The sequence below is a fragment of the Xyrauchen texanus genome, chromosome 37, assembly GCF_025860055.1.
Source record: "Xyrauchen texanus isolate HMW12.3.18 chromosome 37, RBS_HiC_50CHRs, whole genome shotgun sequence".
Lineage (NCBI taxonomy): Eukaryota > Metazoa > Chordata > Actinopteri > Cypriniformes > Catostomidae > Xyrauchen > Xyrauchen texanus.
In genome coordinates, this window is record NC_068312.1 from 33,207,544 (window position 1) to 33,220,064 (window position 12,521).

At 38.5% G+C, this 12,521-nt stretch overlaps 1 protein-coding gene across 4 annotated transcripts in view; it reads left to right on the top strand.

Moving 5' to 3' along the window:
• Positions 1-12,375, top strand: part of LOC127630934 (DENN domain-containing protein 2C-like) — a 36,750-nt gene extending 24,375 nt beyond the window's left edge. For all 4 annotated transcript variants that reach the window (XM_052108819.1, XM_052108822.1, XM_052108820.1 and 1 more), the window contains 8 exons: positions 418-558; positions 666-814; positions 2,216-2,393; positions 5,277-5,318; positions 6,156-6,264; positions 10,057-10,299; positions 10,602-10,688; positions 10,783-12,375. In XM_052108819.1, coding sequence (XP_051964779.1) covers positions 418-558; positions 666-814; positions 2,216-2,393; positions 5,277-5,318; positions 6,156-6,264; positions 10,057-10,299; positions 10,602-10,688; positions 10,783-10,805 — 972 coding nt within the window. In that variant the 3' untranslated portion in view covers positions 10,806-12,375. The remainder of the gene's footprint in view (positions 1-417; positions 559-665; positions 815-2,215; positions 2,394-5,276; positions 5,319-6,155; positions 6,265-10,056; positions 10,300-10,601; positions 10,689-10,782) is intronic.
• Positions 12,376-12,521: the final 146 nt, after the last annotated feature.

The following is a 12,521-nucleotide window of genomic DNA, read 5'->3' on the forward strand; positions in this document are numbered from 1 at the left end:
ATCAGCATTAAGCTTTAAGCGTTTAAGGTAGATTTTGGCCAAGTGCTAACTTTTAAAAGGAAACTCTCTTAAAACACACTTTTTATACTGCTAACAATATAAAACAGTGGATATACTGCACAAGCCTCACTGAAGATTTCTGTCATTTTCATATATTGAATATTGTTTTATATTCAGAATTTTATATTAACATTTTAACATATTAACATTATTAACATAAAACGGTAATCTCATAACATTATGCAATTGTAATTGCCGTGTAAATGCATTTATGCCTCCTCTGAACAGAATTAAACAGTCTGTGTTTATACATTACACCTAAATGCCACTTCAGATGGAGCTTCTGTGCCAGCTTTGTAGTTTAAATATGGCAGAACATTGTGCATGTGTGCTGATGTGTTTGAAAATGTCTGGTAGATCTTGGAGGAGGTGGAGAGGAGGAGAGAGATATCTCCTGCTTTGGTTCATCCTTTCATGCGCAGTGTCATGGAAGCTCCTTTCCCCGCTCCTGGACGCACCATCACCGTCAAGAGCTTCCTGCCTGGATCTGGCAATGAGGTAAGACACTGTTTAGTTCTTCAAAGATCACAGCTTTACCCCCAAAAAATTATACTTTTGGATTAGTATTATATCTGTGGGACTGTATGTATCTCTGTTGTGTGTAGGTTTTGACTTTGTGCAGGCCAGTGGACTCTCGTTTGGAGCATGTGGATTTTGATAGTTTGTTACAGTGTCTGAGTGTGACCAGACTCCTTCAGGTGTTTGCGTCACTACTACTGGAGAGGAGGGTCATCTTCATCGCAGATAAACTCAGGTACAGTTCACCACACTTTTCCAGACTGTTGAATTGGTTTTTACTGTTCCCAATCTAGTGTTTATAAAATGCTAGAGGGAGTGCAACTGATTGGATCAGAAGGCTCTTGACATCTTAAAAATGTACAGCTCTTGGACGAGAAAAAGCAATGAGATGCATCGCCAATGGTCAAAAGATGTCTGTCTAGCGTATGCTTACACATAAACACAGATAAATTGGTGTTAATGGATACAAAAATGCATCTTAGGTAAATTACCTCCTTGGAAGGTTGCTGCCTATGTACTGTAGATAGCAAGTCAGCTCACTAGGGTTTGGGACCTTTGACGATTTGTTTAGGTGAAAACAACCTGAATTAATTTTTCAAAGAAAATCTTGACATTTGCTGTGTTTGTAAGTGTTATGAAAGAAGTTAATTAACTTGAGAACTTGCGTTGTTTATCACTATTGCCACTGTGAACAAGGTTTGGACATTGGACATTAAAATTTAAAGGATAAAGACTTGTTGTATTCATTCACTATTCCTTGAATGTGCCATATCAGAACCTTATTATAATGTTGACTAGACAACGTCAACATACTGTTATTCTAAAGACATTGTTTAAGTTTTTTCTGAAATCCCTATTTAAAGACCAAAATTATTAATTGTAACTCATCTTTGAGTATTCAAGCTACATCCTCCAAACTTGGCACAGACTGTTCTGACTTAAAAAGTCAAGACAAACTAAGACATATTAGTGTGCCATGTCTTTTCTAAATGACTGGACATGCAGTTTCCCTGTAGAAGGCAATATGAAATGGGAAAAATCACATAGACTTACACCCTGTCTACACCCAGCATGTCCATTTAATTTGTGTAGTATTGCTTGTGCGTGAAGTGCAAAGTGGAACGGGACACCTGTTTACTGTCAGCACAATGGATGCGCCACAATGAATGCTTCTGGTGTAGACATAATCATTGATTATAATGGGTTCTATGGCTTTTGATGAGCCCTGCCGCTCGCGTCCAGTGTAGACGGGTGTTACATTGACATAATGTCCAAACAAGTCAGCGGAATGTTTGTGAATTCAAACTCCAACTGTCAAAAATTCAAATGTAAACAAATCCACAAAAGGCCTTTAATCTGTTCAAGTTGCTCTCTCTCTCTTGCCTATCTATCTATTTATCTGTCTGTCTGTCTGTCTCTCTGTCATATGTCCGTCTGTCTGGCTATCTAGCAAGCTTGTTAGCGATTTCGCTAGATATCTTGCTTATGGTGCCAGACTACTATCTATCATGCTAGTTTGGTGTTTTACTGTGATGTCTGTATAAACATAATTTTTTTTTTAAGACTTTGCCAAGCTAATATCAAAGTTTATCTTGACAATCTAGTTGTTTACTGATCTCTCTGTGTCACGCTGTAGTGTCTTGTCCCGATGTGCCCATTCTGCCCTGGCATTGCTGTATCCCTTCACCTGGCAGCACACCTTCGTACCTGTGCTTCCCGCCAGCATGCTGGACATATGCTGCTCTCCCACACCCTTCGTCATGGGGGCATTGTCTCCGTCCCTGCCACAGGTGCTAGATATGCCCATCGAGGAGGTCAGTCGAATATATTTTTGACTTGAAAAGTTATTCAAGATTTTCTGCACAAAAAACAGTCGTTATTTAATTTATTTTATAGCTACTGTGCCTTTGAGACTTCTTTGTAAATGAACTTTGCAGTAACTGCTTGTGATAGGAGTAGCAATGCTTATACACAGACTTTGGGTTTGCTATTAGGTCCAATAGAATTTGCGGTGTCCCATCCTTTAATAACAGCCCAGTTGCAAATCCTGCATTCAATTTTGACAGATTCACAAAACAATCCTTGGCAGAATGTGCCACACAAACTGTTAAAGTCAGACCTAAATAAATTACAAGAAAAATATAGTTTTACACATTATGACCCCATCTTGCTTATATGCATCTAGTTTGTAGAAAACAGACTGCCATGAGGGAATTTTATTAAACGTTGTCCTGGATTCCATATAAGATGCTACAAAACAAGAGGAGAGCTCTTAGATTTCATTATAGCCTCGGCCAGAGTTTAATTTAATAACTGCCATTCCTTGAATAGTTTCCTTTGTTTAACGGCTTGAAGTTCCTCATCATGCTAAATAAATTACCATTTGACTGAGGTATATAGTCTTTAATCATGGCTATAAGAATATCCAAATGGCATGGTGGAAACCCCTTGTTTTTAATCAACTCTGATATGCATCTTGACTTCAAAGTGGTCCTTGTTTTCCAGTTGCCTTGCATAAAGACAAAAAATGGTCCAAAATGTCCAAACTTAAAGGAATATTCTGGGTTCAATACAAGTTAAGCTCAATCAGCAGCATTTGTGATATAATGTTGATTACCACAAAAATACATTTCTTTAAAGGGGTCATGACATAAGGAATAAAAATGTCCTTGGATCTTTTGACATATAAGAGGTCATTGTGCTATAAACACTTACTGTAAAGCCCAAAGTATAATTCGGTCAGACACGAATGCTGTACAGGATGCATGATGCAATTCTCGTCATCAGCAGAGTCAGGGCTGGACTGGGAAGAGAAATCGGCCCGGGCCCAGGGGGTCCTCAACCTAAAGTTGGTGAGAGTTGGGGGGTGGTGGGGGGTATTCGCTGTCCTTTTCTGCATATCGCGCCACCGTTTTGTGGTCCGTTCTGCATAACGCGACGGCTCATTTTAGCTTATCGGTCTATTTCGCGGCCGACCCACTGGCCCAATAGCCGGCCCAGTAGCCTCTTCCGATGGCAAATCCATCCCTGATTGGCCCCAAAGTGCGTCGGCCCACCGAGAAAATGCCCGGTATGCCAGATTACCAGTCCAGATTACCAGTCCAGCCCTGAGCAGAGTGCTCGAGCACCGAATGCGTGCAGCCTGATTTTTCTAACCGCTCATCTTTGAACGCACAGAATGCTCATGTGCCTGGAATTATTTGCTCGAGTTTGTGGATCTACAAGGTGGCAATACTCACATTTGAGCCATTGGTGTCACAAAGAAACGCTGAAAAAAGACGTAATCACCAGAAAATAACAGGAGACGAAGGTAAAAAAACAACAACAGTGGATGTGCACATCAAGAACGTGTGTTAGAGGACTTCAGGTGATACCTGCATTAGCATATCTCGAGTCTGACGGAATATGAAGACATTTTTATGGGTCTAAACTCCTGAAGAGAAATTGTCCAGTGTCTCATAGCAGTCGTAGTGACGGCCTGTGTATACTCGAACCTTCAGATGGAGTATACTTAGACAGGCACGCGTTCAGCTGCGTTACACAAATGCTAAGTGTTTGCATCAAAATTGAAGTATTCTTTGGTCTTAAGTTTCAGAACTGAAAACGTCCTCCTTATTAGAAAAAGAGCATTTATTTAAAGTTTCAGAAATGGCCCGTTTGGAATTTGTGAATTTTGTGACGTCACAAGGACTAAATACATCTGCATATGCCTGCCTCTTCAGCAAGACATCAACAACTATTTTACATCGTTGCACCCTTGGCCCCGCCCACTGGTGCTCAGTCAGTCACCGGTGAAGAGGAGAGAGGGCCTATCATGGGAGATTAATCTACACTTTTAAGGGGACTTACACAGTACACCTCTGAACTTAAAATGTTTTTCTACATAAACGTGCAGTAGACAAATGGCTTTGACCTTTATAGTACATATCGTGCCACTTTTAAAAGATGCAATGTCAAGATAGAACAGCTGCGCTATTTCTTGCTGTTTTGAAGGACTGTGGATCTGTGCTATTTGTGCTATTTTGTGGATGTCTGTGATCATTTCGATGCATTTCTGGTGCTGCACACTGTGATTTAAGAGAAGTAAAAGCGCAACTTTTAAAAACATGTCTCATTCTGCTGTTACCACTGACTACCAAAGTGCTTTTATCAAATTATAAGCTTCACATTTCCACTTTTAAACCCTCCAAATTGGCCACATTCACTCCCATTGTAAGTGCCTCACAAAAAAAAACATTGATTTTGTATTTTTTTATTTTTTATAATGGACGAGTCAAAATTATTTGTGTGGTTATCAACATTATGTCATAAATGCTGTTGACTGACCTTAACTTGAATTGAGCCCGGAAACTTCCTTTAACAAAACTCTTGATAACACACCACATTTCAACAAATTTCACCCATAAAAGCTGCTATAAAGTCTGCAACAATTCTGCTGAGACAAGATACAAGAACAAGAGCTAATCACAAAGTCTGAGTTTAATTTAAGATCCATCTAGTGGCTTATAGTTGTATAGTTTTTGAAGGTCACATTTCTGTTGTTTTGTGCTTAAGAATGTTTTTCTTGTTATGCCATCTGCATTCCAAGACCTTGAATGGCAGATACGTAACTTTGTTACATAATATGGGCTCTTGTGTCATGTCATTTTGACCTTTTTCATTTCCCCCCTCTCTCTTTCTTCATCTCATTCATATAGCTTCTTATTGTGGATTTGTGTGCGGACAAGTTTGTCATTCAGGTGTGTATGTGGGTTTTAGTTTCCTTATAATACATGGGTGTGTCCTTTTGAAAGTGTATCTATTAGTGGGGGGTGGGGGGGTAGTTGTGTTTTATTGCCATTTTTAGACAATGACATGACGGATGACAAACTCTTGTTTATTAATGTCATTGAGCCCAAAAATATATATGGTGACTAATTGTTTTGGGAAATGTCATCATAGGTTTACGTTTTCAATGTTCTGTTACATTTACCAAATTTGAAAAATCTTTATTGAGTATGATTAAGGGATAGTTCACCCCAAAATTAAGATTATTTTATCTTTTACTTAAGGGTGTCATTTTGTTCTAAACCCATACAACTTTTGTTTTTCTCCTGTGTAACGCAAAAGGAGATGTTTAGCAGAATGATCAGCCTCAGTGGCCATTTACCCAACATCTTTTTTTCCATGCATCTTTTGTTCATACAATACTGAGACTTTCAACCTAAAATCACCTTTTGTGGTCCACGGAAGAAAGAAAGTCATACAGGTTTAGAACAGCATGAGGGTGAGTAAATGATAACAGAATTTTCGCTTTTGAGTAAATGATCCCTTTAATCTTGGTTATGTTAAATCTACATACACTAATGGAATGGTCTCTATATAATTTATAATTATGATGAAAAAACAGAGACACACTGACATATATTTTACAATCCAGTCCATCAAAGTGACCAATAATGATTATTTGTATCTGCTTTCGAAATTTTGCAGTCTTCCTGTATTTTCCTCTGAAGAAATGTCTATGATTCTGTCTGAAATGAGCATGCTCTTATATGCGTTGTTCTCTCTCTCCTCTCGTAATCTCTGTGTTTCAGCTTGGAGACGAGGACTGTATCTTACCCAGCAAGCTGCAGGCAGCGCTTCAGGAGATCCTGGAGAACCGGGAGGAGATACTAGAACAAAATGCACAGGACAGGAAAGGAGGTCAGACTCATCACACATGCCAGTGTGCCTTCACACTCAAACCTATAATATCTCACTGGTTTCACTCATGTCGTATGTTTGAAGTTGTGGTCAGCTGTCTTGTGTTGAATGAGCTGTTCACATTAAAAGTCATGTTGTCTGTTAATTCATAATGTGATTATTAAGTGACCATTTAACACAGCATTTAAAGTCAGCAAAATGATGGAAAGCATGATTTCAGTGATTATAGATGATTTGTCATTCTGGCTTAACTTCAAGCAATCACTATTAACAATAATAATTTACTTATTAAAGGGTTAGTGTAAATAGAGTAAAAATGAAAATGATCTCATCATTTACTCATCCTCATGCCATCCAGATGTGTATGACTTTCTTTCATCTGCTGAACACAAACAAACTTCTTAAAAAAGATTTGTAGAACAGTATCTCAGCTCTGTAGGTCCATACAATGCAAGTGAATGGGTGCTAACATTTTTAAGCTCCTAAGTTCCACATAAGAGCAACATAAATGTACTCCAGACAACTCTGTTGGTTAAATCCATATCTTCAGAAGTGATATGATAGGTATGGGTGAGAAACAGAACAATATGCAAGTCTTTTTTTCTCCCATTTTTCTCCCCAATTTGGAAATGTCCAATTCCCAATGCGCACTTATTCCTCGTGGTGGCGTAGTGACTCGCCTCAATCGGGTGGCAGAGGACGAATCTCAGTTGACTCTGTGTCTGAGAAGTCAATCAGCACATCTTATCATGTGGCTTTTTGAGTACTTTACCGTGGAGACTTAGCACGTGTGGCGGCCCACACTATTCTCCGCGACTTCACAATTCACCACGCGCCCCACAGAGAGCGAGAACCACATATTATAGCGATCACGAGGAGGTTACCCCATGTGACTATACTCGTATTTGGTTGCTTAAGAGACCTGGCTGGAGTCGCTCATCATGCCTTGGATTAGAACTCGCGACTCCAGGGGTGGTAGTCAGCGTCAATACTCGCTGAGCTACCCAGGCCCCTTAAACAATGTATTTTAATATTATTCAGCCTTTTGACTATATTTAATATGTAAGGGATGATGTAGTTAGCCAGTCATTACTGCAAAATAAACACAGACAAGGTGGTCACGTCTTGTATCACAGTTTATTTTGTGAAAGTGACTAGATGAATGTACATTATCCCGCTTATTACAGGGCTACTTATATGGTGTATTTCTTTAAAAACAGGATGTATTTCCTTTAATTAGTAGTATTCTGACATATATCCTTGATGTATTTCTTAGATATCTCTTATATGATATATTTCTGACATGGTGTCTTGCCTTAATGAGTTGGATGTATGATGAATATCTTTGGCGCTTGTATTTTCTTTCATTAATCAAATGATAATGTGTATACAAGGCCACCTCATTATGAGGGTACACTGAAATGTAGGTGAAAGGTAAAGGGTATGTGATGAGGACACGGCTGTTTGTCTCTTACACAGATGTTTCTAAGTTCATGTGTTCTTTCCATGAACTGTGACACACTCACCTAAAGGATTATTAGGAACACCTGTTCAATTTCTCATTAATGCAATTATCTAATCAAGATAATTTCACGCACAACCATTTCTAGGGTTTACAAAGAATGGTGTGAAAAGGGAAAAACATCCAGTATGCGGCAGTCCTGTGGGCGAAAATGCCTTGTTGATGCTAGAGGTCAGAGGAGAATGGGCCGACTGATTCAAGCTGATAGAAGAGCAACTTTGCCTGAAATAACCACTCGTTACAACCGAGGTATGCAGCAAAGCATTTGTGAAGCCACAACACGCACAACCTTGAGGCGGATGGGCTACAACAGCAGAAGACCCCACCGGGTACCACTCATCTCCACTACAAATAGGAAAAAGAGGCTACAATTTGCAAGAGCTCACCAAAATTGGACAGTTGAAGACTGGAAAAATGTTGCCTGGTCTGATGAGTCTCGATTTCTGTTGAGACATTCAGATGGTAGAGTCAGAATTTGGCGTAAACAGAATGAGAACATGGATCCATCATGCCTTGTTACCACTGTGCAGGCTGGTGGTGGTGGTGTAATGGTGTGGGGATGTTTTCTTGGCACACTTTAGGCCCCTTAGTGCCAGTTGGGCATCGCATAAATGCCACGGCCTACCTGAGCATTGTTTCTGACCATGTCCATCCCTTTATGGCCACCATGTACCCATCCTCTGATGGCTACTTCCAGCAGGATAATGCACCATGTCACAAAGCTCGAATCATTTCAAATTGGTTTCTTGAACATGACAATGAGTTCACTGTACTAAAATGGCCCCCACAGTCACCAGATCTCAACCCAATAGAGCATCTTTGGGATGTGGTGGAACTGGAGCTTCGTGCCCTGGATGTGCATCCCACAAATCTCCATCAACTGCAAGATGCTATCCTAACAATATGGGCCAACATTTCTAAAGAATGCTTTCAGCACCTTGTTGAATCAATGCCACATAGAATTAAGGCAGTTCTGAAGGCGAAAGGGGGTCAAACACAGTATTACTATAGTGTTCCTAATAATCCATTAGGTGAGTGTATGTCCAAGATATGATAAGTTACCAGCTGTATATGAAAGATATATGTTTTTTTTTTAAATAGATAGGCGGGGGATTTTCCACCAATATTTCATTAACGAAGGACATAAAACATATTGGTGGCGAGGGAAAGAGACAAGGGCAGTGATAGTGGTCAGAGATAGTGGGTAAAAAGATAACAAAATGTATATAACTGAGAACTTAGGATGATGTAGTCAGAACGGACAGCTGAACGGACTCATGTTTGTTGGTGTTCAATAAACTACAACTTTGGCATCTTTGGCATATAAAACAGTCACTGGGTCTGTTCCAGCATACATAAAAACATTTATGCAGAGCTACGTTCCCACCAGAAGCCTGCGGTCGGGGAACGTCGCCTTGTCGTACCAAAACAAAGAGGCACCAAAACACTTTCCCGGACTTTCAGTTTCATCATACCACGGTGGTGGAATGACCTTCCCAACTCGATCCGGGAAGCTAACTCACTCTCTATCTTCAAAAAACGGCTAAAAACACATCTTTTCCAAAAGCACTTAACCGGTCAATAAAAAAATAAAAACAAAATAAAAAAAAATTATAATATTTACATTTCTTGTTGCACTTAAATCTGTTTTGTATACTATTATGATGATAGTGAAACTTTGTAATATGGCACTTTTTGTACCACTGTCTCCCTAAGATGATTCGCTGATGTTCTTCCTCTTTTGTAAGTCGCTTTGGATAAAAGTGTCTGCCAAATGAATAAATGTAAATCTGGAACTCAAGACTCCGAGAGTTTTCTTACAACTTAGAGAGATTCATCGTGATTTTCCACGACACTTAGTTCATATGGATTTATTTTATGCTGATTTATGTCATTTTTGTTGTTTCAAAATGTTGGAACCCATTCAGTTGCATTGCATTGACCAAAAGAGCTGAAATATTCTTCTAAATATCATAATTTGAGTTTAGCAGACGAAAGAAAGTCACACACATCTTGGATGGCATGAGAGTGAGTAAATGATGAGAGAATTTTCATTTTTGTGTGAACTGTTCCTTCAGAGACACAGTTAAAACATATTTCTTAAAACTAAAAATATTGGCCATATAAATTTTTTTTCTTAATATGGTATTGCCAGCAAAATCATTGCGAATACTGTATATTGTGAATATTTTATATATTGCCTAGTACTTGGTTTTTTTCACTAAATGTTGTCTCTGTCTGTTTAATGTTATGGTTCCTTTTTCCAACAGATGAATCATACTTGAGCACCTTGATGTCAGAGGCATTTGTGTGGTTCTTTGTTGAGCTGGTTGGGCATTATTCCCTCTATATGACAGAAGGAGGGCCCGGTGGGTCCCGAGAGCTGCAGAGAGATGCTTTCAGGAAATCTCATCCTTCTCGTGGAGTGCGACAGTTCCTGCAGCTCTTCATGGACACACAGATGTTTGCTGGTTTAATTCATGACCGAGAGCTCAGAAAAGGAGATGTTAAAGGTGAGAGATGGAGGAGTTTAAAGAAAGCTGTCTACGATGACAGATGACTTATTAAGGAATATACCAGAGTGTCTTTAATCAAATGTTTATGAATGTGAATTTTCAAAATGTGAATGTTTCATGTTGTTCCAAACCCATATGACTTTCTTTCTTTTTTGTAACACAATAGGAGATGGTTTGCAGAATGTTAGTCGCTGTCACCATTCACTTTCATTGCATCTTTGGGTTTGAAATAACATGAAGGTGTGTAAATGATGACAATTTTGAAGTAATGAGAAAAATGTCTCCTCTTTGTTTAACAGGGCTGTTTGAACTGAGAGCTTCAGAATATCTAGAATCCTATCCAGAACCAGAACCGAGTGGAGTCAACAAATTTCTCAAGGGGCTTGGTAAATAATTTGCTTTTTTCAATTGTGTTGAACGAGAAGACAGAGAAGGACTTCTTTTCTTTGTTTTGCTCACAAAAAAAGGTTTGTTTTGCAGGAAAATTCTTGCAGAAGAAATGAGGGACTGTCTAAGCTGCACAAAATCTGTCAGACATCAAGTATGAGCAGCCACGGCTTCTTCACAGGCATGTGATGACTCAACCAGCATCTCATTTCCTTCCCTGTAGAGAATAGTCTTGGGTGGAGATAAGGTCAACACTGGAATCAGCTTGTTCCGCCCTAAAAGTTCTCCGACTTGGATTTTCTGTGCCATCATTAAGCACAAGGAACAAAGAGGATGGAATTACAACACAGGAAAGGGAGGAGTCTGTGTCATGTTATTGTGGCCAATAAGGAAAATACTGACTATGAATGAGTTATAACAAGGGTTGGGTTAATGGCCATTTCAGATGTCTTACACTTACCTTTTCAATTGTCTTTAAAGGAATAGTTCACCCAATAATGAAAATGCTCTAATCATTTACACACCCTCATGCCATCCCAGATGTGTATGACTTTTGTCTTCTTCAGAACACGAATAAAGATTTTTAGAAGAATATCTAAACTCTGTTGGTCTGTTTGCAAGTGAATGGTGACCAGAAATTTGAAGCACCAAAAAGCACATAGAGACAGCATAAAAGCAATTCAGATGACTCCAGTGGTTAAATCCATGTATTTAGAAGCAATATTATAAGTGTGGGTGAGAAACAGATCAATATTAAAGTCCATTTTTTACTATAAAAGTCCACTTTCACTTCCACATTCTTCACATTCTTCAGGTTTATCTCCATCTACTGGGCAGTGAGGAGCATTTATATTAAAAAGGACTTGAGTATTGGTCTGTTTCTCCCCCACACCTATCATATTGCTTCTGAAGACATAGAGTAAACAACTGGAGTCACATGGATTACTTTTATGCTGCCTTTTTGTGCTTTTTGAAGCTTCAAATTTCTGGCCACCATTTATAGTAAAAGGAGTTACATTTTGATCTATTTTCAGCCAAAACTGATTGGATAACTTCAGAAGACATGGATTAAACCACTGGAGTATTATGGATTACTTTAATGATGCTTTTATGTGCTTTTTGGAGCTTCAAAGTTTCACTTGCATTGTATGGACCAACAAAGCTGAGATACCCTTCATAAATCTTCATTTGTATTTTGCAGAAGAAAGTAAGCCATAAACATCTGGGATGGCATATGGGTGAAAAATGTAGACAATTTTAATTTCTGGTTGAATTAATTGTATGTCATTTGTATTATACTAGACTATAAAGTAGGCTGATGCAAGCATTTTTTTGTAAAAAAAAATAAAATCTACATATTTTGTCCCAGCTGCAAATTATTTGTAGTTTTTAAATATACTGTATTTACAGTATAATGAACGATGGCTTCTGTTTCCCTTCTAGAAAATAATTTATGATTTTTCAGATGCACAGAAATTACCTTTTAATTTGAATGTCAAACAAGTTGTCATGTTTGCTCTTTTACTTAATATCAATGCACATTTTCAGCTTTAAGGGCTCTTACTCTTTGTACAGTTTTTTACAAGGAATATTTTGTGTAACTAGACTTTGTTACATTTGCAAATAAAATTATCTCTGATACAGTATTTGTAGATGAGACATGCATAGAATTAAACCACGTGACTGAGTTGCATTAAAATATCTGTGTTTTTATTTATATAGTAAGTACTTATTCTTACAGTAATAAATACACCATAGGAAATGTGCCATAAAACGTGTAAGATATTTAAAGAGAAACGTGTACACAAAATATAGTACCTGTCTAAAGTGTT